General features: G+C 37.4%; 1 protein-coding gene across 3 annotated transcripts in view; it reads right to left on the bottom strand.

Moving 5' to 3' along the window:
* Window positions 1-23,877, bottom strand: part of LOC126175042 (putative polypeptide N-acetylgalactosaminyltransferase 9) — a 554,784-nt gene that overhangs the window by 17,866 nt on the left and 513,041 nt on the right. For 2 of the 3 annotated variants that reach the window (XM_049921547.1, XM_049921546.1), the window contains 5 exons: window positions 17,013-17,161; window positions 14,850-15,032; window positions 11,905-12,090; window positions 2,319-2,447; window positions 498-608 (listed from right to left, as the gene is read on the bottom strand). In XM_049921547.1, coding sequence (XP_049777504.1) covers window positions 498-608; window positions 2,319-2,447; window positions 11,905-12,090; window positions 14,850-15,032; window positions 17,013-17,161 — 758 coding nt within the window. The remainder of the gene's footprint in view (window positions 1-497; window positions 609-2,318; window positions 2,448-11,904; window positions 12,091-14,849; window positions 15,033-17,012; window positions 17,162-23,877) is intronic. The other variant, XM_049921548.1, reaches the window with a different exon arrangement.

Below are 23,877 nucleotides of genomic sequence, written 5' to 3'. Positions count from 1 at the left end.
GGGCCAATCGAATATCACAACATAAGCAATATGCAAGAGGCAACTAATAAAGATTGTGCCACAGCTCAAGTGAACTGAACCTAGAAGCCTGACAGAAGAACTCTCTGGCTGTTCATACTACACAGTAATTAAAATCTTATCAGCAGTACACAGTTTGGAAAAGTGAATTTAGGTAACCACAGATATTTTGCAGTAAAACACGAGGTGAAAACAGACAACACTGTGTAAACCCAACAGTGTTTTAAATTTTAAATGTAGCAGCTATAGTTTGCTACAAAGTTTCTGAAATATATAATTTTGAAGGGTATTAAAGAATAAAATCTCTTCAAGAATTAGTATGATAGCCAGAGAACATAAATTTTTTCTTCTGATTAGACTTCTAAGCATAGCAGCGTGCAAGTGGCATTGGGCATGTAAGGTGGTTGCTGAAGTATGCTCTGGTGCACCTGGATATGGCCAGTCCTGTGGAAACATAGAAATGGAAATGATGCACCCACCTGATTGCCACCTTGGCGATGGCACGGATATGTTCCAACTGGCTTGTGTAGATCAGCCTTACGTGCAGGCGAGTCCAGGCATGTCTTCCCACCAACTCCCATGTTGCGTACCTGATTACATGCTTCAGTTACAGTGAGTGCTTATGCTGAGTGTCACCAAAGGTTATGAATGTACAACTTCAGAATAAACAGATTTCTCTAATGCACTCATTCATAATTAATGTACTATCCCTTAAAGTAAGGACAGTTTGAAGTGTAGCTTCACTCATAAGATTCCAGAACACTAAGTTCTTACTTGAACTGAAGCATTTTGGCTTGTAAAATGATGTAAAGACAAGATAAACCAGGCAATAGTAACAATGTAAAACAATTAGTTCGCTAATATTAAAAACCTACAAATGGTTAACTTCAGCTGCAGTATGTGGATACCATAGCAGATTACCTTCTTTACATGAAATTGGTGGAATTTGAAGATGAAACAATTACAAAGATAAAAAGTTTTTGACAGTGAAATGTAAGCAGTAATGATGTGAGTAGGAAAAATATGCGGCTCGGTTATGTGACAAGAGCTTGAGTGAGAGTGAAAGCTGGAGAGAGAGAGAGAGAGAGAGAGAGAGAGAGAGAGAGAGAGAGGTGTGTGTGTGTGGGGGGGGGGGGGGGGGGGGGGGAAGAGATCTTAAGAATGATGAGAAATAATGGGGGCAAAAATGTTGTAAAAACTGCTAGACAGAGGCCTGATGATATTCATTAACATTAACATAGTGTCATTGATTTTGGAGGAGGATACTTTTAGTTATTGAAAGTTCTTTTGGATTCACAAATTTATTGCATTACTCAAGGGATCTGATTGAATTTTTGGAGAATGAGCTTATTCTTCTCACTTTCTCAATCTCTCTCTGTGAAGCAGTTCATTTTTGTTTTTTTTTCATAATTAATAGTATCAGATTTAGCAGTATTACAGTCTCTCAGATGAATTAAGGTGTAAGCCATTTCTTTACAATCTCTTAATTATTCACTCAGTAACAGTCAAATCCTGGGTCTTTCATGTTATCATGGACATCTATACTGCAATGATTGACACTAATGCATTTGTTCCATTTCTTTTGTAATGTGATGCAGAAGAAATACTGTTAATCAGTTTTGTAACACTAAATACTATAGAAGGCTTGGAAATTCTAGAATTGTGATAACTCTTATAAAGTCAAGATGGTGATGATGAAATGTATTCTTGTTAGTTACTTGACACTACCTGGACAAGTTAGTACTGTAGTCACACAAATGCAGAAAACATGTATCATATCTAGAATACTTTCATAATTATCAGAAGGAATATTCAATAAAAAATCACACCTTTTTAAGTGAACAGAAGTCTTTAAGTTGCCGACACAAGATAACATTGAAAAGACAGAAAACTATCAATGAGATGGTTCTAAAATATGAAGAAAAATTTAGAAAACAGCTGATAGTAGTCAGTGAGTCTTTGCTTTGGCTGTAGTAAATGGATGGATAGCACAATTGAGTTGATGCCAAGGTGACATTTTAGCTCAGGGAGTCATGAATGTAGAAATTTATTTAGGTGGATATCAGATGTATGATAGTTTTTTCTGCATCCATATTTGACATTTTGAGTGCACACTTCATTGTCGAGTACTGTGTCATCAGTCTGAACCTGAACCTATTGAACATTGACTTCATTTTCCAAAGTTTCTGCTATGTATTTAGAACTTATTTAGTAAGTAAAAATATGTGCATCGTATGGAAGAAACTTTACTTTTCAGAAAGTGATATAAACACTGTATGAGAATGAACTTTATGACCTACCTCACCAGATGCCACAGCCTCGCCTGGTATGAACAGTTCTGGATAGATGTTGTCAAGATACCATTTAAAAGATTTGCAGCCTAACTTCTTGCGGAGCTCCTTCCTGCCACTCACATCACCATAATCACCCTGCACAGATACAATATTTCAGTTATCCAAACATATGATGTGACAAGTTGTCTTTATACAATGGCTGTTCAAAAACTATATAACTTTTATTTATAAAACAAATCTTTATCCAGATACAATTGTTTGACACTAGTCACCTTCAAAGTAGTCTTTTACAGCTTCCACACACCTCTCCAAATGCTGCCAGAAGATTTTTTGGAAAGCCTCTTTTGGTATGGTGCACAACTGCTCCATTGAATTCTGCATAACATCTTCCCTGTCCTGAAGCCTGGTCTCTTTAGAGTCTTTATTGGTCTAGAGAAAAGCCAGAAATCAGTCAGTGCTAGGTCATGCTAATCTGCCTGCTGCCCCCAAGTCTGGCCATTTGCATCTCACTACTTCAAGAAGGTGATGCAGAACCTCTTGGTAGTACTGCTTGTTTTCATTAGCACCTCTGGGGTGTACTCATGATGGACCGTGCCATTGGAATCAAAAAAGGCTGTTAGCATGACTTTCACATTGCTGTGGACTTTCCTCACGTTTTTGGGTCTTGGGAATGATATATGCTTCCATTGCTATGATTAGAACTTTGTTCCTGACTCATACCCATAAACCCTGGACTCATCACCAATGATTACTATATTATGAAAGATGGGATCACCGTTTACAGTATTCAGCATGCCCTGTGCACTCTCTGACTGAAGTTGCTTCTGTTCAGTTGTTAGCAACTTTGGCACAAATTGTGCCAAGATCCTCTTGAGGTCCAAATGTCCTGTTAAAATGGATTAAATGGAACAAATACTAATTTTAACCTCATTTTCTAGTTCTCTGATCATCATTCATCTATCCTGCATCATCAGAGTCCTTTTGTTATCAGTAACAACCTTATCTGCAGATGTTAAGGGCCTTTGTGTACGTGCTTCACTCTCCACTGGCCATCTTTGAAGCAGTTGTACCACTCCTTTATCAGTGTGGTACCCATTGCTTCATCTCCAAACAATTTCTGAATCTTGCAGATTATTTCAACTTGACAATAGCCAAGTTTAAAACAAAATTTGATGCAATAATGTTGTTCCACTTTTTCCAACATTTTGCCCAAGGCCACCGCTTACACATGTTAACTTGGCAATGGCAAGCCAGTGACTGGTTGTTTTCACAGTCTTGGAAAAAAAGAAAAATCAGGCATGCACATTACATATGCCTACAAATATAGAGAGCACTCATGCTCCAATACACTGTTGATTTCAACAATAAAAAATATGGTCATATATTTCTTGAACAGCCCTCATATATATGAGAAATAAGCATCACATTAAACTGCTGTATTACTTAACATAGAAAATCTTATTCCATCAAATCAATCTTTCTCTTTAGTGTTTTTCTATTCCTTTTACAATTTCATATAGCCATGTATGAATCTTGTTTTTTGTACTGCTTTTGTATTTTATCAGATTATCATGCATCGGTATCAAAGAAATGATTATGTCTGAAATACTTTATACATATCACAAAATATACAGGAAGATTATACTTGAAGCTTCAGTTTAAAAATGCTGTAAAACAAGAGCCACTGCTCAGAATGATGTCAAATTTGAATGAATTATTATCAATGAAGAGGGAAATATTATTGGTTGGGGGGGGGGGGGGAGAGGAAGTAGTGCAAGCAACAGAGTATGCAAAATAAAAGATGTGGGGAACAAAGCTGTTTCTCACTTTGTGTCTGAGATGCTCAGGATGACTGTCTCAATGTGGGATTGTATGCTACTGGTAAAGATCCTTCCCAAGAACAGTGACTGTGTACCGGTACCTCTTCAGAAGTTCTGGACACTTGAGGGTATGAAAAAAGACATTGGTCCAATGTCTGCAATGATTTGGAAATTTGGAAAAATGGTTCTCTTGAAGTGCAGTGTGGCAAAGGGAGGAAACCAATTGATCTAATTGCTGTAGAAGATGTGGTCACAGCACTGCAGAAGGGGTCTAACTTTGGTTTTCAAACATACAGTGCATGGGGGAATTGCCTGAACTTTGGACATGCCTGTGAACATGATGCATAAAATTCTATGAAACATCCTGCATTGCTACCCACACGAAATTACCCATGTCCAGTGGTTGCTTCATGCTGAGCTGCCAGTGAGACAAGCATTTACTCAAGAATTTCTTGCTCCCATGGAACTGGACAATGTATCGCCATGGAACATTCTGTAGACATATGAAGTCCATTTTCTTCTCCAACGACATGCCATTACATAGAATAGCAGAATATGGGTAATGGAAAGTCTGCTTGCACATCAGCTGGTACCATTTCATTCTGTGTGTGTGTGTGTGTGTGTGTGTGTGTGTGTGTGTGTGTGTGTGTGTGTGTGTGTGTGTGTGTTGTTTCGATCATATTTGTGCAACATGGCACCACTCCACACATTGAACAGCCAGTGAAGCAGCTGCTGCAGAGGCATTATGGAAATGCTCGAATTATCTGCTGTCATTTCCCTACAGCCCAGCTGTCCAGATCATCTTAATCTGTGTGACTTCTGGCTGTGGGGTTATCAGAAAGATGCTGTGTTCAGTGTTCTGATTACAAATTTAACTGAATCGAAGGCAAGCCTCGTGCAACACATACTGTATGTGACCCCTGAGACACACCAGTTGTTGTAGAACATGGTGTTTCCTGATTTTATCTTGAGGTAGAAAACAGTGGATAGCCTACTGAACATGTCTTGCACTAGTCTCTTGATAATTAAAAATTGATTTTTACTTTTTATGTGATTTCTGGCCTCAGAACAATTAAAAAGCCAGCTTTGCAATCTGATGTGGCATAACCTTATCGCGGTGGATGGGCCTAACTAACAGTGTCTCAGCTGTTGAATGCCAGACTTGTGCATCATGCACATTACACAGTATGGTTGATTTAATGTGTAACTCACGCCATAGACATCGTATTGTGATTCATCTGTCATATGTAGCTGAACCCATTTACATTATGACACTTACAGCTCCATCTACTCAGAAAATTTTTGTTAAATATTTTTTTGTTTCTAGGTTTCCCCCTTCTCCAATAATATTCTGTTCAAATTTGGTGTCATTCTGAGTAGCAGCACATTTTTTAGTGTTTTGAAACTGAAACTTTAATTATAATCACCCTGGGTTTATGGAATAAATCATTTCATCATTGAAATGAATTGAAGTGTTTTACTAGTTCAATTTGTTTTGAAAAAACTATGCCAATATCAATTTTCTGTGTGTTGTTGCCATTAATTAAATAATTATGTTTATGATTTATGGTTTTTTCCCCTATCATAAACATCCAGTTATAAGAAAATTATGAAATTTAGACGTTACAAATCCAAATTTAAACCAAGGACATTTAATTCATTGTACAATGTAATACCCAAGATATTATTACTTTACTACATTTTCTTCTGCATCATGAACTGTTTCAGCATTTTCTACACTTTCATTTATGTCATTTTTTGATGTAATATACAGTTCAAATTAAATTGTTTTTGTTGTTGTTGTTGTTGTTGTTGTTGTGGTCTTCAGTCCTGAGACTGGTTTGATGCAGCTCTCCATGCTACTCTATCCTGTGCAAGCTTCTTCATCTCCCAGTACCTATTGCAGCCTACATCCTTCTGAATCTGCTTAGTCTCCCTCTACGATTTTTACCCTTCACGCTGCCCTCCAATACTAAATTGGTGATCCCTCGGTGCCTCAGAACATGTCCTACCAACGGATCCCTTCTTCTAGTCAAGTTGTGCCACAAGCTCCTCTTCTCCCCAATTCTATTCAATACCTCCTTATTAGTTATGTGATCTACCCATCTAATCTTCAGCATTCTTCTGTAGCACCACATCTTGAAAGCTTCTATTCTCTTCTTGTCTAAACTATTTATTGTCCAAGTTTCATTCCATACATGGCTACACTCCATACAAATACTTTCAGAAACGACTTCCTGACATTTAAATCTATACAACGCTTTCCTTGCCATTGCCAGTCTACATTTTTTATCCTCTCTACTTCGACCATCATCAGTTATTTTTCTCCCCAAATAGCAAAACTCCTTTACTACTTTAAGTGTCTCATTTCCTAATCTAATTCCCTCAGCATCACCCGACTTAATTCGACTACATTCCATTATCCTCATTTTGCTTTTGTTGATGTTCATCTTATACCCTCCTTTCAAGACACTGTCCATTCCGTTCAACTGTTCTTCCAAGTCCTTTGCTGTCTCTGACAGAAGTACAACGATATCGGCGAACCTCAAAGTTTTTATTTCGTGTCCATGAATTTTAATACCTACTCCAAACTTTTCTTTTGTTTCCTTTATTGCTTGCTCAATATACAGATTGAATAACAACGGGGAAAGGCTACAACCCTGTCTCACTCCCTTCCCAACCACTGCTTCCCTTTCATGCCCCTCGACTCTTATAATTGCCATCTGCTTTCTGTACAAATTGTAAATAGCCTTTCGCTCCCTGTATTTTATGCCTACCACATTCAGGATTTGAAAGAGAGTATTCCAATCAACATTGTCAAAAGCTTTCTCTAAGTCTACAAATGCTAGAAACGTAGGTTTGCCTTTCTTTAATCTTTCTTCTAAGATAAGTCATAGGGTCAGTATTGCCTCCTGTGTTCCAACATTTCTACGGAATCCAAACTGATCTTCCCCGACATCGGCTTCTATCAGTTTTTCTATTCGTCTGTAAAGAATTCGCATTAGTATTTTGCAGCTGTGACTTATTAAACTGATAGTTCGGTAATTTTCACATCTGTCAACACCTGCTTTCTTTGGGATTGGAATTATTATATTCTTCTTGAAGTCTGAGGGTATTTCGCCTGTCTCACACATCTTGCTCACCAGATGGTAGAGTTTTGTCAGGACTGGCTCTCCCAAGGCTGTCAGAAGTTCTAATGGAATGTTGTCTACTCCAGGGGCCTTGTTTCGACTCAGGTCTTTCAGTGCTCTGTCAAACTCTTCTATTTCCATAATATTGTTCTCAAGTACATCGCCCTTGTATAGACCGTCTGTATACTCCTTCCACCTTTCTGCTTTCCCTTCTTTGCTTAGAAATGGGTTTCCATCAAAGCTCTTGATATTCATGCAAGTGGTTCTCCTTTCACCAAAGGTCTCTTTAATTTCCTGTAGGCAGTATCTATCTTACCCATAGTGAGATAAGCCTCTATATCCTTACATTTGTCCTCTAGCCATCCCTGCTTAGCCATTTTGCATTTCCTGTCGATATCATTTTTGAGACATTTGTATACAAACGTCAAATTAAATTAAGTATCACAATACTTTTTTGCAGATTACAAATTCATTCGATATCAGCTGTACTAGGTATAGATATATAGTTGTGTATCTATACCTAGTACAGCTGACATGAAAAGAATTTGCAATCTGCAAAAAAGTTTTTTAATGTTTAAAACAGCTGTGGATCATCAGCAATACCCGCTCTGAAGAAACATACACTGTAAAATAAAGTAAATCAGATATATAAAATGTGTGTCATAGTATTAAGTCAAGCGGGAGCAGATAACTAACTGATTCATGATATACTATTTCTTAACAGGCTATTCTACTTCAATCACAGCTGTCAATTATAAATTTTCACCAATCACCAGAAATTTTATCTCCACCAAGTTGTATCTCAGTCCTAGGTAATTGCATTGATGAATTAAAGTCACCCAACCCAGTTGACATAATCTGCCTCTCTGAACACCATGTGACCACTGGTATAGCAACTAGGCCTAAGCACAATGAGAAACTCAGACAGGAGAGTACTACAAATGTTAGAATAAGGAAAGGTTCTCATAAAAGTATAATTAAAAATAATGTAAGTATATTTCATCAAAATATTGGGAGTTTAAAGAATAAAATAGATGAGCTTCTGGTTTGTTTAGAAGATTTAGAAGCTGAGGATGAAATAGATATACTATGCCTGTCTGAGCATCACATTGTTACTGATATGGATAAGGTAAATGTAAGTGGATATAAGCTCTCTGCACATGTAATGAGAGAAAATATGGAGAAAGGAGGAGTTTCCATATATGACAAAAGTTATCATTGTGCAAAAAGTATAGAAACAAAAAAGTTTTGTGTAGAAAAACATATAGAAGCATGTGCCTGTGAGCTTAATTTAAATAAAGGCACATTTATAATTGTAACTGTATATAGATCCCCATAAGGAAATTTTCATCTATTTCTGAAAAATTTGGACTCCTTGTTGTGCTATCTGTCAGACAGGGGGAAGCAAATTATTATTTGTGGGGACTTCAATGTAGATTCTATGAAAGAGGGTAATAGGAAAAATGACCTTGAAGTATTACTCGGTTCTTTCAATTTGACACCCGTTATTGATTTTCCTACTCGGGTGGTAAAGGATAGCAGCTCACTGATAGATAACTTCTTTATAGACCAAGATAAGTTTAACCAGATAAATGCTCAGCCTGTTGAGAATGGTCTTTCTGATCATGGTGCACAGCTAGTTACAATATATGACATAGCTCCATTCAGCAATACGAAACAGTCCTCCAAAGTAGTACGTTCAGTCAACGATTTAACAATTGCAAATTTCAGGGAAAGCCTACAGCAGTTAGACTGGGATGAGGTGTACCATGAACCTGATGCCAATTTAAAATATAATTTATTTCATGACATTTTTGTAAATGCATTTGAAAACTGCTTCCCCAAGAAAATAGTTAAATATACTCGTAAGAAACCTTGTAACAAACCATGGCTTACTAAGGGTATAAAAATATCTTGTAACTGGAAAAGGGAAATGTATCTGACAGCAAGAAAGAGTAGTGACCCAGAAACTATCAAACATTATAAAAACTACTGTGTTATATTAAGAAAAGTTATTAAAAAATCCAGAAGTATGTGTGTCATGTCTGAAATCAGCAACTCTGATAATAAAATTAAAACAATTTGGAATATTATTAAAAGAGAAACAGGTCAACCAAAAGCACAGGAAGACAGTATTACCATCAAATTGAATGAAAACTTTACGAACAAAAAGTCAGAAGTTGAAAATATTTTTAATAATCATTTTCTAAATGTTGTGGATATAGTAGGATCCAGGTGTTCATTAGAAGATGCTAGGCTGTTAATGGAAGAGGCCATACCTATGCAATTTGATACAACTGAAATCTCACCCACTTCTCCCTCTGAAATTAGGAAAATAATAAACTTGCTTAAAAGCAAAAACTCACATGGAATTGATGGCATTTCCAGCAAAATACTAAAAGCTTGTTCTCAACAGATAAGTAAGATTCTCAGCCACCTGTGTAATAGCTCTCTGGAACAGGGCATTTTCCCTGATAGACTGAAATATGCTATTGTTATACCTTTGCATAAAAAGGGGGATAGATCTGATGTCAACAATTACCGTCCAATCTCCCTTCAAACAGCTTTATCCAAAATTTTTGAGAAAGTAATGTATTCAAGAGTAGCATCACATATCTGTAACAATGAAGTACTAACAAAATGTCAGTTTGGTTTCCAGAAAGGTTTTTCAACAGAAAATGCCATATATGCTTTCACCAATCAAATTTTGAATGATCTGAATAACCAAATACCACCCATTGGGATTTTTTGTGATCTCTCAAAGGCTTTTGATTGTGTAAATCATGAAATTCTGCTAGACAAGCTCAAGTATTGTGGCATGAGTGGGACAGTGCACAAATGGTTTAATTCGTACCTAACTGGAAGAGTGCAGAAAGTTGAAATAAGTAGTTCTCATAATATGCAAAGATCAGCACATTCCTCAAACTGGGGAACTATCAAGAATGGGGTTCCACAAGGGTCAGTCTTGGGTCCTTTGTTGTTCTTAATATATATTAATGACTTGCCATTCTATATTCATGAAGAGGCAAAGTTAGTTCTCTTTGCTGATGATACAAGTATAGTAATCACACCTGACAAACAAGAATTAACTGATGAAATTGTCAATACCGTCTTTCAGAAAATTACTAAGTGGTTCCTTGTAAATGGACTCTCACTGAATTTTGATAAGACACAGTACATACAGTTCCGTACAGTGAATGGCATGATGCCATTAATAAATATAGACCTTCATCAGAAGCATATAGCTAAGGTAGAATATTCCAAATTTTTAGGTGTGTCCATTGATGAGAGATTAAATTGGAAGAAACACATTGATGATCTGCTGAAACGTTTGAGTTCAGCTACTTATGCAATAAAGGTCATTGCTAATTTTGGTGATAAACATCTTAGTAAATTAGCTTACTACGCCTATTTTCACTCGTTGCTTTCATATGGCATCATATTTTGGGGTAATTCATCACTGAGGAATAAAGTATTTATTGCACAAAAGTGTGTAATCAGAATAATAGCTGGAGTCCACCCAAGATCATCCTGCAGACATTTATTTAAGGATCTAGGGATATTCACAATAGCTTCTCAGTATATATACTCTCTTATGAAATTTGTTATTAACAACCAAACCCAATTCAAAAGTAATAGCAGTGTGCATAACTACAATACTAGGAGAAAGGATGATCTTCACTATTCAAGATTAAATCTAACTTTGGCACAGAAAGGGGTGAATTATACTGGCACTAAAGTCTTTGGTCACTTACCAAATAGTATCAAAAGTCTGACAGATAACCAACAAGTATTTAAGAAGAAATTAAAAGAATTTCTGAATGACAACTCCTTCTACTCCATAGAGGAATTTTTAGATATAAATTTAAAAAAAATTAAAAAAAAATAAAAAAATAAAAAATAAAAAATAAAAAATAAACAAAAAAATGAAAGAGTTGTTATATTAACTTAAGTATGTTATTTAATTAACTTAATTATGTCATGTATGGGAAATTTTGACTCGTTCCACATCATTACGAAATATCGTATTCATGATCCATGGAACTAGTATTAATCTAATCTAATCTAATCTTCCTTTAGAACAAGCATTCCAATCATGAATAGGCCTTAACACAGATGGGACTTCCACACTATACACATGTGGGATGTTGACAGAAAATACTAAATGAATTCACTTAGTATGGATTTAGAATTCACCAGTTTGCCGAGTTTCTTTTTAATGATATGGTGGAGTAATGGGACAGATGGATATTCCTTTCCAAATATAATGCTTATATAATTTTGGCAGTGTTTGTGAACTGGAGAATGAAAATAGTGATTGTTCTTTTCTTTAGTTTATCATTTATAACATCATCTGCCTGGGGAGATGTGCTCCGCCACTTGAGATACTTGAGTCATAAGAAAATTAAAGACCCAAGGAGTAAGAAAACAAACTTTTGGCTACAGGATACTTTTAAAAATTAACTTTGCAAACAAGTATTTCACAGAACTTTGAAGCTTATACTGCTGTGCCATACCATACGGGATAGAATTTGTTATTGTAATATCATGTAGCAAAGAACTGTTATATAGTTTTCATTAACAAAATTGAAACACAAGCCTTTGAACATTCAAATTTATTTCTCAAGTCTTGAAACTTACCAAGTCATTACCAACCCTTTGGTAATAGTACTTAGCATATTCATCAAGCCATACTTCAGCTAATCTGATAGAATTTCTCTTCAGAACGTTGACTCCAGACCGCCACTTGTATGGAGACCGCTTACGAAATATATGACCCACATGTGAGCAAGGAACTATTTCCAAAGTACCGCCACACATCCATGTCTGTAACACACAGGTACTGTGAATAATTCTGATTTGGTTTTCATTAGAGTTACTGAAATCGTAGTTCCTGCTAAATAAACAAAATATACTGTAAATTTATGATTAGTAGTGCACGTGGAACAGAAAAAGAGTAAAACAAATATAAATTAAAAAAGCTTCACAACACATAGGTCATAAATTAAATATACATTTTCAGATTTTCAATATTGTGGTATCACATCAACTGATATTAACACTTTGCCATCTGCACGTCTCATACAAATCTATTCGCTTGGCGCCAGCAGCGCTAATTCAGATTACTTGGCTTGTTGCCAGCTGTTCTTGACATTATCAAGAGATTATAAATTGTTAAGTTTTATTAATCTAATCGTAATTCTCCTAAGTTCTCAACCCTGTTCCCCTACTTTCATGAGATTTTGAAGATATACATAAGTAAATAAATAATTTTTTTGTTTAATATATTTGTTTATTTTCATTGTTGATATGCAGCAAAACAGTCTCCAAGATGTAATGCAGCCCCACAACACTTGCACATTAAGTTTGTTGTCGTTCTTTTTTTGATTTTGGGTCATATATGGCAGTTTCTTCGTTTTCATTTATTCGTTTCGGAAATAAGTATTAGTTGGTGTCGCTTTATATGACCTTAAAGTCCGTCAACTGGATCATGGTGAGACGTACGCGATGTAGTGGCAACCTCCAAGTTTTGTTCAGAAGCAGGTATCCACAAATTAGGCACTTTCAATAAAAAGTTGTGAAATAGGAGACGCTTGTGTTCTGTACTGAAATATTGACTTGTACAGAATGCATTAAATAATGTGCAATTAAAGAGGTACATGCAAACCTTTTCTGACCATTTTACAGTTTTTCTGTATATAGGGTAATAACTCAAATATTGGTCGGCCCGATCCACTCCTTTCATGTATTTGTTGTAGTCTAATACACTTTCAAGTTTTTTCTTTTTACTGTGTAATTGGTTTTCCTACATTTTCATTGAATGCCAGTCAAAGTGGCATTATGTATTGTAGAGATCATTCATATCATTTTAGTTTCCGAAGCTGTCCATACCAGTGCAAGTACTTCACCTTTCCGTTGATGACAAGCTTCAAACACATTGACTTTGGCACGCTTTAATACTGCCAGAAATCCTCTATTTTTCTGTATTGTTCCACAAACTCGAATTTTCTTTTCAAGTATCTTCTCTGCTAGTTCTACACTGTTATAATAATTGTTATAATAATTATCCATGTAAAGGTGATGCCACTTTCCATAAGAAGGTGTCAATAGTTCCATCACTGGGTTTATTAAAGGCTGTCCAGTGCCAGTTTCTTGTGTGTCAATATGTACATATGTATATGTAATTTAATTTCATGATATGTCTGCATTAGCCATACGCTAAATAATAAAAAGTGCCGGAATAGATCTTGAAAGAGGAAATTTATCCCATACTCGAATCACACAGCATCTGAATGAGTATGCCATATTTTGCAATTTTCGACGAATTGTAAACTTTAAAATTTAACTGTCCATGCCATGGTATCATTCCTTCATCAGTTGAGATGCTTTGACTTAGATTAAAAATGTCTTTAAACTTTTTGGAAAAATAATCAAATACAAATTGCACTTTGAAAAGCCAGTCCGTTTTATTGTTGTTGTCGGAAAAATGTAAAAATGATAATATTTGTCCGAATTGGTTGTGAGACATTGTATTGCAAAATATCAGTGTGTCTATCAACAGATTAGTTGACCAATAATCATCAATCCTTGCTTTTTCTACAGTTTTCATAAAGATAGTAAGCCCAAACTATTTTATAAGTTCAGGTCCCGTAACGTCGACAAATTTGACAATTTTTAAATCCAGTTTCCTTCTATTGCAATTTTGACTGTAGTACTTGATGGTTTTATTGCATCATTCCCAATATATAATTCTACGATATCCATACTCTCTGTGTATCTTTGGGAAATATGTTTGGACCCAGAGAGCCTTCAAATGTATTACTGGTCCTCGGTAAATCAAAGCCTGACCTCTGTGTACTGTCCTCTTCATCTGATTCATCTGAACCGGTTGGAAACCATAGCATTCACCAAATTCTTATTGGACGTATTTCACTATTTTCCAATGACTGTGCTTCACTTTCATTTTTTTTATGTCCAATGTCTGCTTCCCAATAGGCCAAGTCGTCTGGAATGTCAGACAAGACGTCCGCACATTCATCGTAAATAATTGTATAGTCTCTTTCGTCTACCATGATGAAAGAGCACAAGTATTTACAAAAAACAAAAAACTTGTTGACGTGTGTAACTTATTGTTACCTAAACAGAACACCAACAAATTGCAAAAGATACTAAAGAGCTGTCACCGGCCACTGTGCAATACTACGCACATGACACCACTGTGGTGTCGATGGCCGTTGACCACTATTTCATGCATGACACCACTGTGGTGCTGCCGGACGGTAGTGTGTTAACATCAATGATTGTAGCAAATATTCATGCCATCCAAAAGAGACAGGGCAAATAACTGCATATTATTTCTACATAACATAATTATTGTTCTGTTGCTGGGGATTTCTGCAAGAATAGAAATAATATGAAATTGTTTCCGTAGAGTATTTCTTCTGGGAGCAGGTGCATCTCTAAACTTTAGCAGATGTTGAAATACAGGTTGTTTCATGTTCCTTTAGAAATTACCACAGGTACTTAACACTGAAGTGGATAAATAGTACTGATATTTGTATACTCCCTTTGATATATGTAGTTACCTTGAATGAAAGTTCCAGATTTTCTCCACCCCAGATATCAAATCCACTGTCGTAAGTTCCAAGGCGCTCAAAGAAAGCCTTGTCAATGCTGAAAAGCCCGCCAGCCATTGTTGGACTCCACACAGGCTCAGCCGCATTCTTATGCCTCTTCTTTTCATGCTCAGGTACTGCATGCCAGTTGAACTGCAGAAATGATTGTTAGTTCAGTAGTGAAATATGGTTTTATAACAACACAGACCTGTATCTGAAAATACTGTAGAGCAAGAAGCTTACTGAAGTAACACTTTTAATTCATAAAATACATATATAGGCTAACAGTTACAGTATGAGAGAATGATAGGCACTAATGCTCTAGTTGTTATCAAACTAACTTTCCTATCCACCACAGAGCTTCCATTGAATGCAAGACTTTTAGACATTCTAATGATTTGCAATTTAAACTGAGCTGCCTGCTTTATGTTAATACCAGATGCCTTTAAGCCCTTAAAACCTGCCATTTGAGATTATTGAAACCACATTAGTTCCCATCTTTTTACTGAAAAACATCCTTAAGGCACTTAATTTGGAGCAAAAACTGTCATGCTGTTCCTTTTTACACAATTAGTAGCCATCTGACCTTGTGAGCAAAGTTATCACATTGTTATACAGTTAGTTTTCTCATTCTGTCACCAGCATGATTCATGCCCACAGCAGACCAATAGACAATGAATTATTTAGAGAACTGATCTTGGGGATACATTTTAACAGTACTTATCAGTAAACAGCTTCAGCACTTGTGCATTCATGCATTCTGAAACCTTCCACTTACCCTTCTAGTTATTAAGGCTTGAGACTTTGCAATTAATTGCCATTGCTGTTCATGAAGAAACGATTGAGTTTTCAGGTTAATCACATTTTTTGGTCCTATTTAACATCTTGCTGGCAGCTCAGCTCATTAAAGATGGCACACTGGCTAAAATAAATATCAGCTATATAACCAGATCAGCTGAAGCTTGCTGAAGAAACAATCCTGACATTAATATAAAGCTCTCAGGTTTCCATCTGAGTTAGTTTGTCCAAATGATGGGACTGGCACTTATGAAAAGGTCACACTGTTTCAATAAACTCACTCAGTTAGAAACCTGAGACCTTTGTATGAGTTCAACTCACCGAGGAAGACAACAAGACCACAATCCTAATATTTACATCAAATTGCTTAGGAAAATGACATAAAATGTAGATGAAGATGACTTGATTAAGATTTGAATCCAGTTCATCTGGGATTATTATTTGTTCAAACAGGATCACAATTCGCTTGTTATCCCAGTAACATTGAATGATTAGCTAACGCACAACCAAAACAAATAACTTCTGTTCATCTCAACCAAAGTGGTTATGCAGTGGAGTACCACTTATATTACTGATAAGTTTAAAGTTGCTCATTAGTGCCAAAGAATGGACCATGGGAGAATATAGCAAAGTTAGAAACTAAAGTCCTTCAGTTGTATTTTTTCTGATTTCCTCTTGCAGTGATTTTATGTTCTTACTGTGGTAGATGACCCCAGTGTCTTTAATCTATGTTAGGAGATTATGGATATATCCTCTTCTCCAAACATTATAACTATATGCACACATGATAAACAATTTTAGTGAAAATGGACTGCAGTAAGATATGCCATTTCTTAAAAGACTGGATGGTTTCAGCTGCTTGACAAACTGTAAATGATTTGTCATACAAGGTACTGAGGGTATTTACTGTGAGTAATTACTTTAAAACAGTAGCCATTCTATAAGTACAATGACAACTAACACATGTTAAACAATGTGACTTTTCAGGCTTTCCCAGTGGATCTGTTGCAAATGCGCTTCTCGGGTTTGCTGATAGATCGTATTGTTAAATCGCATGATATTTCATCAATGCAACTGCTTGACATCTTCAGGTGGTGATAGTTGCTGCTGTCACTTCATCAAGGTGCAGCTTCTTGTGCCTTGCAGCAGTGCCAACAGCAACTAGCACCACCTGAAGATGTCAAGCAGTTGTGTAAATGAAATATTATGCAATTTACACAAAATGATCCAGCAGCAAACCTGAGAAGGATATTTGCACATGTTAAACAAGTTTTGTATATTTACTGCCCTACATTAAATATACAAATATCAACAGTAAATTTTGAAGCCACTTGCCTGGAGGTTCCAATCAAAACCTCCAACATTAACACCTCCTGAATCCCTCCAGTGGTATTCCAATGTTGTGTCATCAATGACATCAATGACAGGGCAGACCACTGTAGTTGGGTCTCGAGCTATACGATCCAAAAGAGGCTCCAACCAGCCTGGAAACAAATAAAAATGTGCATTGTGAAAATTCCATATGTCTCTGGTATATTGTAGTGTAGCATAATTACTACTCATCTCATACAGTGCAGTCCCCAACAATCAGTCTTTCCTTCTCATCCCATCTGGAAAGTCTCCCCTGAATTGCAGTTCTCAGTGACTTTTCCAAAATCTACCACTTTTCCTAAACCTCTCCAATCCTTTTCCTTTGCCCCTCTTCCTTCCCCTTCAACTCTTCTGCCAGAAGAAGGGTAAATTGACTCCAAAAGCTTCCTTAAGTATAACCTTCTTTTATGTGTGTGATCTCCTGTCGCTGCTTGGTCAGTAGTTCTTTTATCTGTTCAATTATATTATAATTACCACTTTTGTATTTTTGATAAACATGTGCACTATTGATGCAGTTTGTACATGCAGAGTGGGATTGTGTCACATTTTGTTTGTGACCTTTTGTTAAACAGTGACTCAACAAGAAAATGGAAGGGGCATGTTGTAATTTGTTTGAGGCAAGTTTTGAAGCTGTTGAAGACATCGCACTATTCACTTTCAGACTAACAGCATCTGAGATTTTGCACAAGCTTATAAAACAGCATTATATTAAATATTTTATGACACTCAGTATGCGCATACAGAAGGTAAATAACAGATATTTTATTTCTATTTACAACATAAGTTTAGAAATTTTAATACAATTTGAAATTTGTGGTTAATGAATTAAGCTACAAGAATTGAGATATGTTTACACATGGAGAATAGCACAATTACTGGAGAGAATGCACAAGCTGGAACATCAGACTATTTGGAAATTTAGCTTACACTAATTGAAAAGTGTGAAATAGAATGGAAGAGCAGAAATTATAGGAAGAATGAAGACAAGGGTTAAAAAATCTGATGTTGCTTAGGAGTGGTGCTAAACTGTGTTTGTTTATGAGTAAGTGAGAACTGTATGCACAATGGTTTCAAATATGTTTTCCTCTAATTTCTTATTTGATAACAGAAGAACATGAAACAGCATTCGGTAGTTTTCATCATCACCCAACACCTGCTTGTCAGTGTAATGTCAGACTTGTAAAGTTTCCAGGTGTACTCATGTATGAATAATATCTGTGTTATAGCTCTGTCTCACTGATAATATAAAATTTACTACAGCCTAGGAAAGTAATATTACCCATTTCAATAATGCACAGTAACTGATTTTGGTCTTTGGTACTGTGAAGCTATGACGTTTAGCTTTTGCAATTTTTAAGGTACTGGGCAAATTCTATGATACTGACAGTGGAATCTGTCTCATTAAAATTGTGGTAGTGTGCAGTAAATTCTTGAGAAAATATTAGATGGGTGCAAGAAATTGACAGCTGGCTCTCACTGTAAGGAAATGAAGGTCACAAAAACATAATAATCTTTCTTGGTAAGGACAAAATACTATCTCAGTTAGATAAATATCAAGACACATGTGCCTGGCATTCACCTAGATTGATTTGGGAACACTGTGAATGACTGGAACCAAGTCAACATGTAAATGCTATGGCACCTGAGAGTCTCAGATATTTTTGCAATAGGATGATATGGAATGAACTCTTAAGGCTACATGAGAAGTGGTTTACCAAAACAAGTAACAAAACTGACCTGCAAGCTGCTGAAGTGTCATAAACCTGAAGGCTTACACCAGGCTGGGACACAAAAAATGACTTATTTATTTTTCTCGTAAGAAACATACTCATAACTGCAAGAGTGGCGTTTCAGAATTGAATCTGCAAATGTTTTAAAATCTTTACAGATCACTGCTGTAGGGATCATGGATATAAAAATCATACTAATTAACAGCTGATGCTAGGTGAACGAGAATTCTTCCCATGCTCTATTTGTGAATGTAATGGTAAGAAATCGTGATATATAATACAAAACAATGTTAACTCTGCAACAAACTTAACACTGGTTTTATTGAGGGAGTTGGTGCAATAGTTAAAAGCACAGAAGGAACAGATCAAAATTCTTGACTGGCCATCTTGACTGCAGTTTCCCACAGTTTTCCTAGCATGCCAACATGTTGAAGGCTAGAAGGTCAAACTCAATTCAGTTCCTTCTCCCACTAGTCTCAAATGGAAACAGTGTTTCCTTTTTGCCAACAGGAAGCCCTTCAAGCAGGTGGTGGAGGTATTCTCACACAGGGGTTGTTTACATGGGATGAGATGTGACCCCTGATATTTGCTGCAGAAGACAGGAAACTACTTTCCTATTGAGGAATGCTCCTACACACAAGGATGCTTATGTGGTCTCCCAGCTTACTGGACCTCAGTTCTACAGAGCACATGAAGGATGCCATCTTGGACCCAGCTTGGAACAATCTCTGTGAGCTGCAGGTGGAACTGAAGTGGTCATGGATTGGAATGCTACCTCAAGTTTCTGATGCCTTGAAGAGTGTCACATGCAGACTGGTTTGTCTAATTCTTTTGCTAATGATGTTAGTATTCTCTTGCAATTATAGGTGATTGTTGATTTGGATGTCTAATATAATGTAGAATGTGGTGGGTACAGAACTGGCTTAGTTTGAAGGGAGTGCTGAGAAGAAATCAGTGATGTGCATGTTATCATTTGCTTGAAGTCATTCAGAGATATTACAGAGAACCTAAATATGTACAGTCGGATTGGGATTTGAAAATTGTTATTTTCAATATGGATCAAGTTTAGCAGTTGCTGTGCCACCTAACTCTGTGGCTGCTAAATAAAACACAGCTATAACTTTCATCGGAGGCAATAAATTTAGAGGGTCTACCTCTATTTGAAAATCATGTTTAGACTCTGTGACTTCAAGAAACTCATACAGACAGTTATGATCATTGTCGTGATCATCATCAGCATCAATATCTACCACTACTCAGGCACGATTAAAAGTCACTCACTTGTAGCTTTCAGCCACAGCCTTCATCAGTAGAGAGAGAGAGAGAGAGAGAGAGAGAGAGAGAGAGAGAGAGAGAGAGAGAGAGTGTGTGTGTGTGTGTGTGTGTGTGTGTGTGTGTGTGTGTTCACTGATGAAGGTGGTGGCTGAAAGCTACATGTGAGTATCCTTTAATCGTGCCTGTCTGCAACTTGTCATATCTTCTTTACGGTAAGTAGCAATCTAACTTTTCCGGCACAACACACAAATAAAAGACAGTTGTAATGACAAGGTTTTGGAGCCAGTGACTCTTCTTTAGGCAGATGGGTTGAAGGGGAAGGAAGAGAAGGAAAGGAAAAGGACTGGAGAGGTCTAGGAAAAGGGGTAGATTTCGGGAAACTCACCCAGAACCACAGGTCAGGGGTGACTTACCATATAGTAAGAACCTGTTGATTCCATATTCACATGCAGTTGTGAGATCTCTACCGGTTTGAGCAGCTATACCAACTAACAATAAGCCACCATCACAGGAACCATTGTACTGTATGTAAGTCTCTCCTGACCTGCGGTTCTGGGTGACTTTCCCGAACTCTACCGTCTTTCCTAGACCTCTCCAGTCCATTTCCTCTATGTCTCTTCCTTCTCCTTCAACCCTACTGCCTGAAGGAGGAGTCACTGGCTCCAAAAGCTTGCCAGTTACAACTGTCTTTTATGTATGTGCTTTACTGTCACTTGGTGAGTAGATTTTTTATCTATCCAATTAAATAATTTTGTCAATAATTGATTGTTTTTGTTGTTATAAATCTATCTTTTCCTACATTTTTGATATCCCTGCCTGGAGTTTCCATTGTTTGACTGCTTTTAAGGCTGTTCCATAAACAAACATACCAAAATTTCTCTCTCCAACTTTTCTGTGGTCTTCCTCTACTATGTTTCCCTGTGTCTTTGTAATTATTCATTATTTTCGATACCTATCATTGACATTCTTTCAACATGGTTTAACCAATTTATTTTATGTATTTCAGCATCCTCCAGTGTACTCTTTACAACTAATCCAAGTCTTATGTCATTGTTCTGGATGAGAAAAGCTCTTATGTATCCTAAAGTTGAACATAAAAACCTCATTTTTGGTACATGTGTTCTTCAGTTTTGTTTTCCTGTCAGGATACACCACTTTATCATTTACTGAACACTGACTTTGCCAAGTAAGGATGTTTTAAAGGTGCCATGTCGACTACAGGATGATTTAATTTTGGAATCAATGTCATTAGAAATACCTAATCTTAAACTACACAGCTGGCCATTAAAATTGCAACACCATAAAGGCAGCATGCAACAAACATCTTAGTATTTCATACTGTATCTAAGAAAGAGCATGCAGAGGGTTTCTCATCCAGAAATCATGTTTGAATGTTATTTGTACGTGAGAAGTTTGTGTTAAGCCTCATAAGGAGGGGAAACATCTCCTAGTTCATGTGGGATGCAGCAGAGGAAGAATCATAGTTTACTGAGACTGTGGCTTATCGTTGGTCAGTATAGCTGCTGACATTGGTTGAGATCTCACAACTGGAAGTGAATATGGAATCAGCAGGTTCTCTGGAGGGGGTGGGGGAGGGGGGATACTCAACACTATACAGGATCTCAACGGCCCCTGGTGAATAGCACCCAAGAGGACAGACATATTGTTTGCACAGCTCTGCAGAATCGTACAGCCACATCAAAGACTTATTTATTTAATGTAGGCTTTCACAGCCAGTATTGTCTTCACTTAAAACTTCTGGGCTGATAGGCCGAGGTCTATGTATAAAACTCTTCCCTGACGTTTTGTCTCCGACTGCGGAAGATATCCTCCGAGGTAAAGCCGCTTTACCTCGGAGGATGTCTCCTGCAGTCGGAGATGAAATGTCAGGGGCGAGTTTTATACATAGACCATGGCCTATCAGCCCAGAAGTTTTAAGTGAAGACTTATTTATTTACTTACACATCTAGTTCCGTAGGACCAAATTGAAGAGCAAATCTCCAAGATCATGGAACGTGTCAGTACATGAAATTACAATATAAAAGTAATAGCAGGATAATATGATGACATCTGAAATGCCACGTATTGCCAGCATGGTGACCATTGTTGGAACAGAAGGAGGAGGAATGCCAACAGTGGTGGACATAATGACAACACTTGCCACGAGAGTGGCACAATGTCTTCTTTTCAGACAAATCCTCGTTCTGCAAACCGCGACATGACAGGCATTATGTGTGGAGGATTCGAGGAGAATGAATGTTGGCAGATTTGTCATTCTGATATGATGTTTATCTGCAGACTGAAGTGATGATTGAAAATGTGTACCAGTGTGGGGATTTGAACGCAGGCCTCCTGCTCAGTAGGCAGATGCACTAAATGCTGTGTCACCCTGGCACATTGGCTTTTCACAGCTGCTTGGGCTACCCTAGCACACCTCCCCTTTCAGCCCCAATTCCCATTCACAACTCAGTCCCCTCGGTATTTGCCCTAAACTCTAATAGCACTGCATAGACTCTCCAACTGTGCTGAGGCAGCACCTCAGCATTGAATCAAACTGGGGATCCTGCCTGAAATGCAGGCATAAGTGCTTTTAATCAAATGAAATTATATGCTTCAAGAGACCTTTCCAAGCACCAACCATCTGTGATGTATATATGCAGACCAAAGCGACGAATGAGAATTTGTACTGAGGTTGGGATTTGAACCCAGGTGTCCTCCTCAATATGCGGAAGCAGTAACCATTACAACACCTTGGCATGACACATATTGTGTGGGCTGATGTGTGAATGGGAATTTTGATTAAGGAGGGAGGCATACTAGGGTAGTCCATGCAGTTGTGCAAAGCCACTGGCAGGGTGGTTAGCTCATCTGCGTAGTGATCAGGAGACCTGGGTTCGAATCCCAGCCTTAGTACAAATTTTCATATGTTGCTTCAGTCTGCATGTATACATAATAAATGTTTGGGAATTGAAAAGGTCTCTGGAAGCAAAAGGTTTCATTCATATAGGGGCTCAGCACCTGGCATGATGCTGACAATAGAGGGTGGTGGTGGGTGGATGACACAGTCATCTGACAGCAGCTGTTACTTTTCTCACGTGTTGTGGCTATGGCTGTGGCTGTGCCCTATTCCGAGGTCTCCATGTCGTTATCTTTCGATGAAGTAACATGGCATTATGCGCCCTTTTTTGTGCTAAAGACAACCTTAATGTCGTGTAATGGATGCTGCACGTTGTCTGTGCTATCCTTACCTACCTCGATATACGAAAGTCGTTATATAAGTAATGCCCCACATTTCTTAAAAAGCCATTAATATACACAGACATACGACCTTATTGGTTTCTCACATTTGATGTTTTTTCTGCGCGCGGGTGAAGTTTTGAACCGTTCTGGCGGATGAGAAGTTTTGAACCATTCTGGCGGATGGGAGAGCTGTAGTACAGCGTCAGAATGGCGTCTACTTATGACTCACGTTACAAGGAGCGTGCTGCTATTGAATTCTTGTGTGCAGAAAAAGAACCCGTAGTGAACATCCATAAACGTTTGTGTACAGTGTATGGCGATGCTGCAGTTGATAGGAGTACAATTGTGCGATTGGTAAAGAAAGTTACAGTTTCAGGAAATGCAGAGAGCTCCATGATCAGCCACGCTCGGAATGTCCTGTCACAGCCACTGCTCCAGACATTCTGAATTGTGCGGATCCCATTATTCGTGCCGACTGGCGTATCACCACTCGAAAATTGGCTCTACAGTTGTCGGTCAGCATTGGAAGTGCGTCTGCAATGATTGAGACTCTCGGATATTCAAAGTGGTGCTCACGATGGGTT

This window comes from Schistocerca cancellata, chromosome 3 (genome assembly GCF_023864275.1).
Source record: "Schistocerca cancellata isolate TAMUIC-IGC-003103 chromosome 3, iqSchCanc2.1, whole genome shotgun sequence".
Taxonomy (NCBI): Eukaryota; Metazoa; Arthropoda; class Insecta; order Orthoptera; family Acrididae; genus Schistocerca; species Schistocerca cancellata.
Note: the sequence above shows the minus strand (reverse complement) of the source record. Positions and strands in the feature narration are given on the sequence as shown.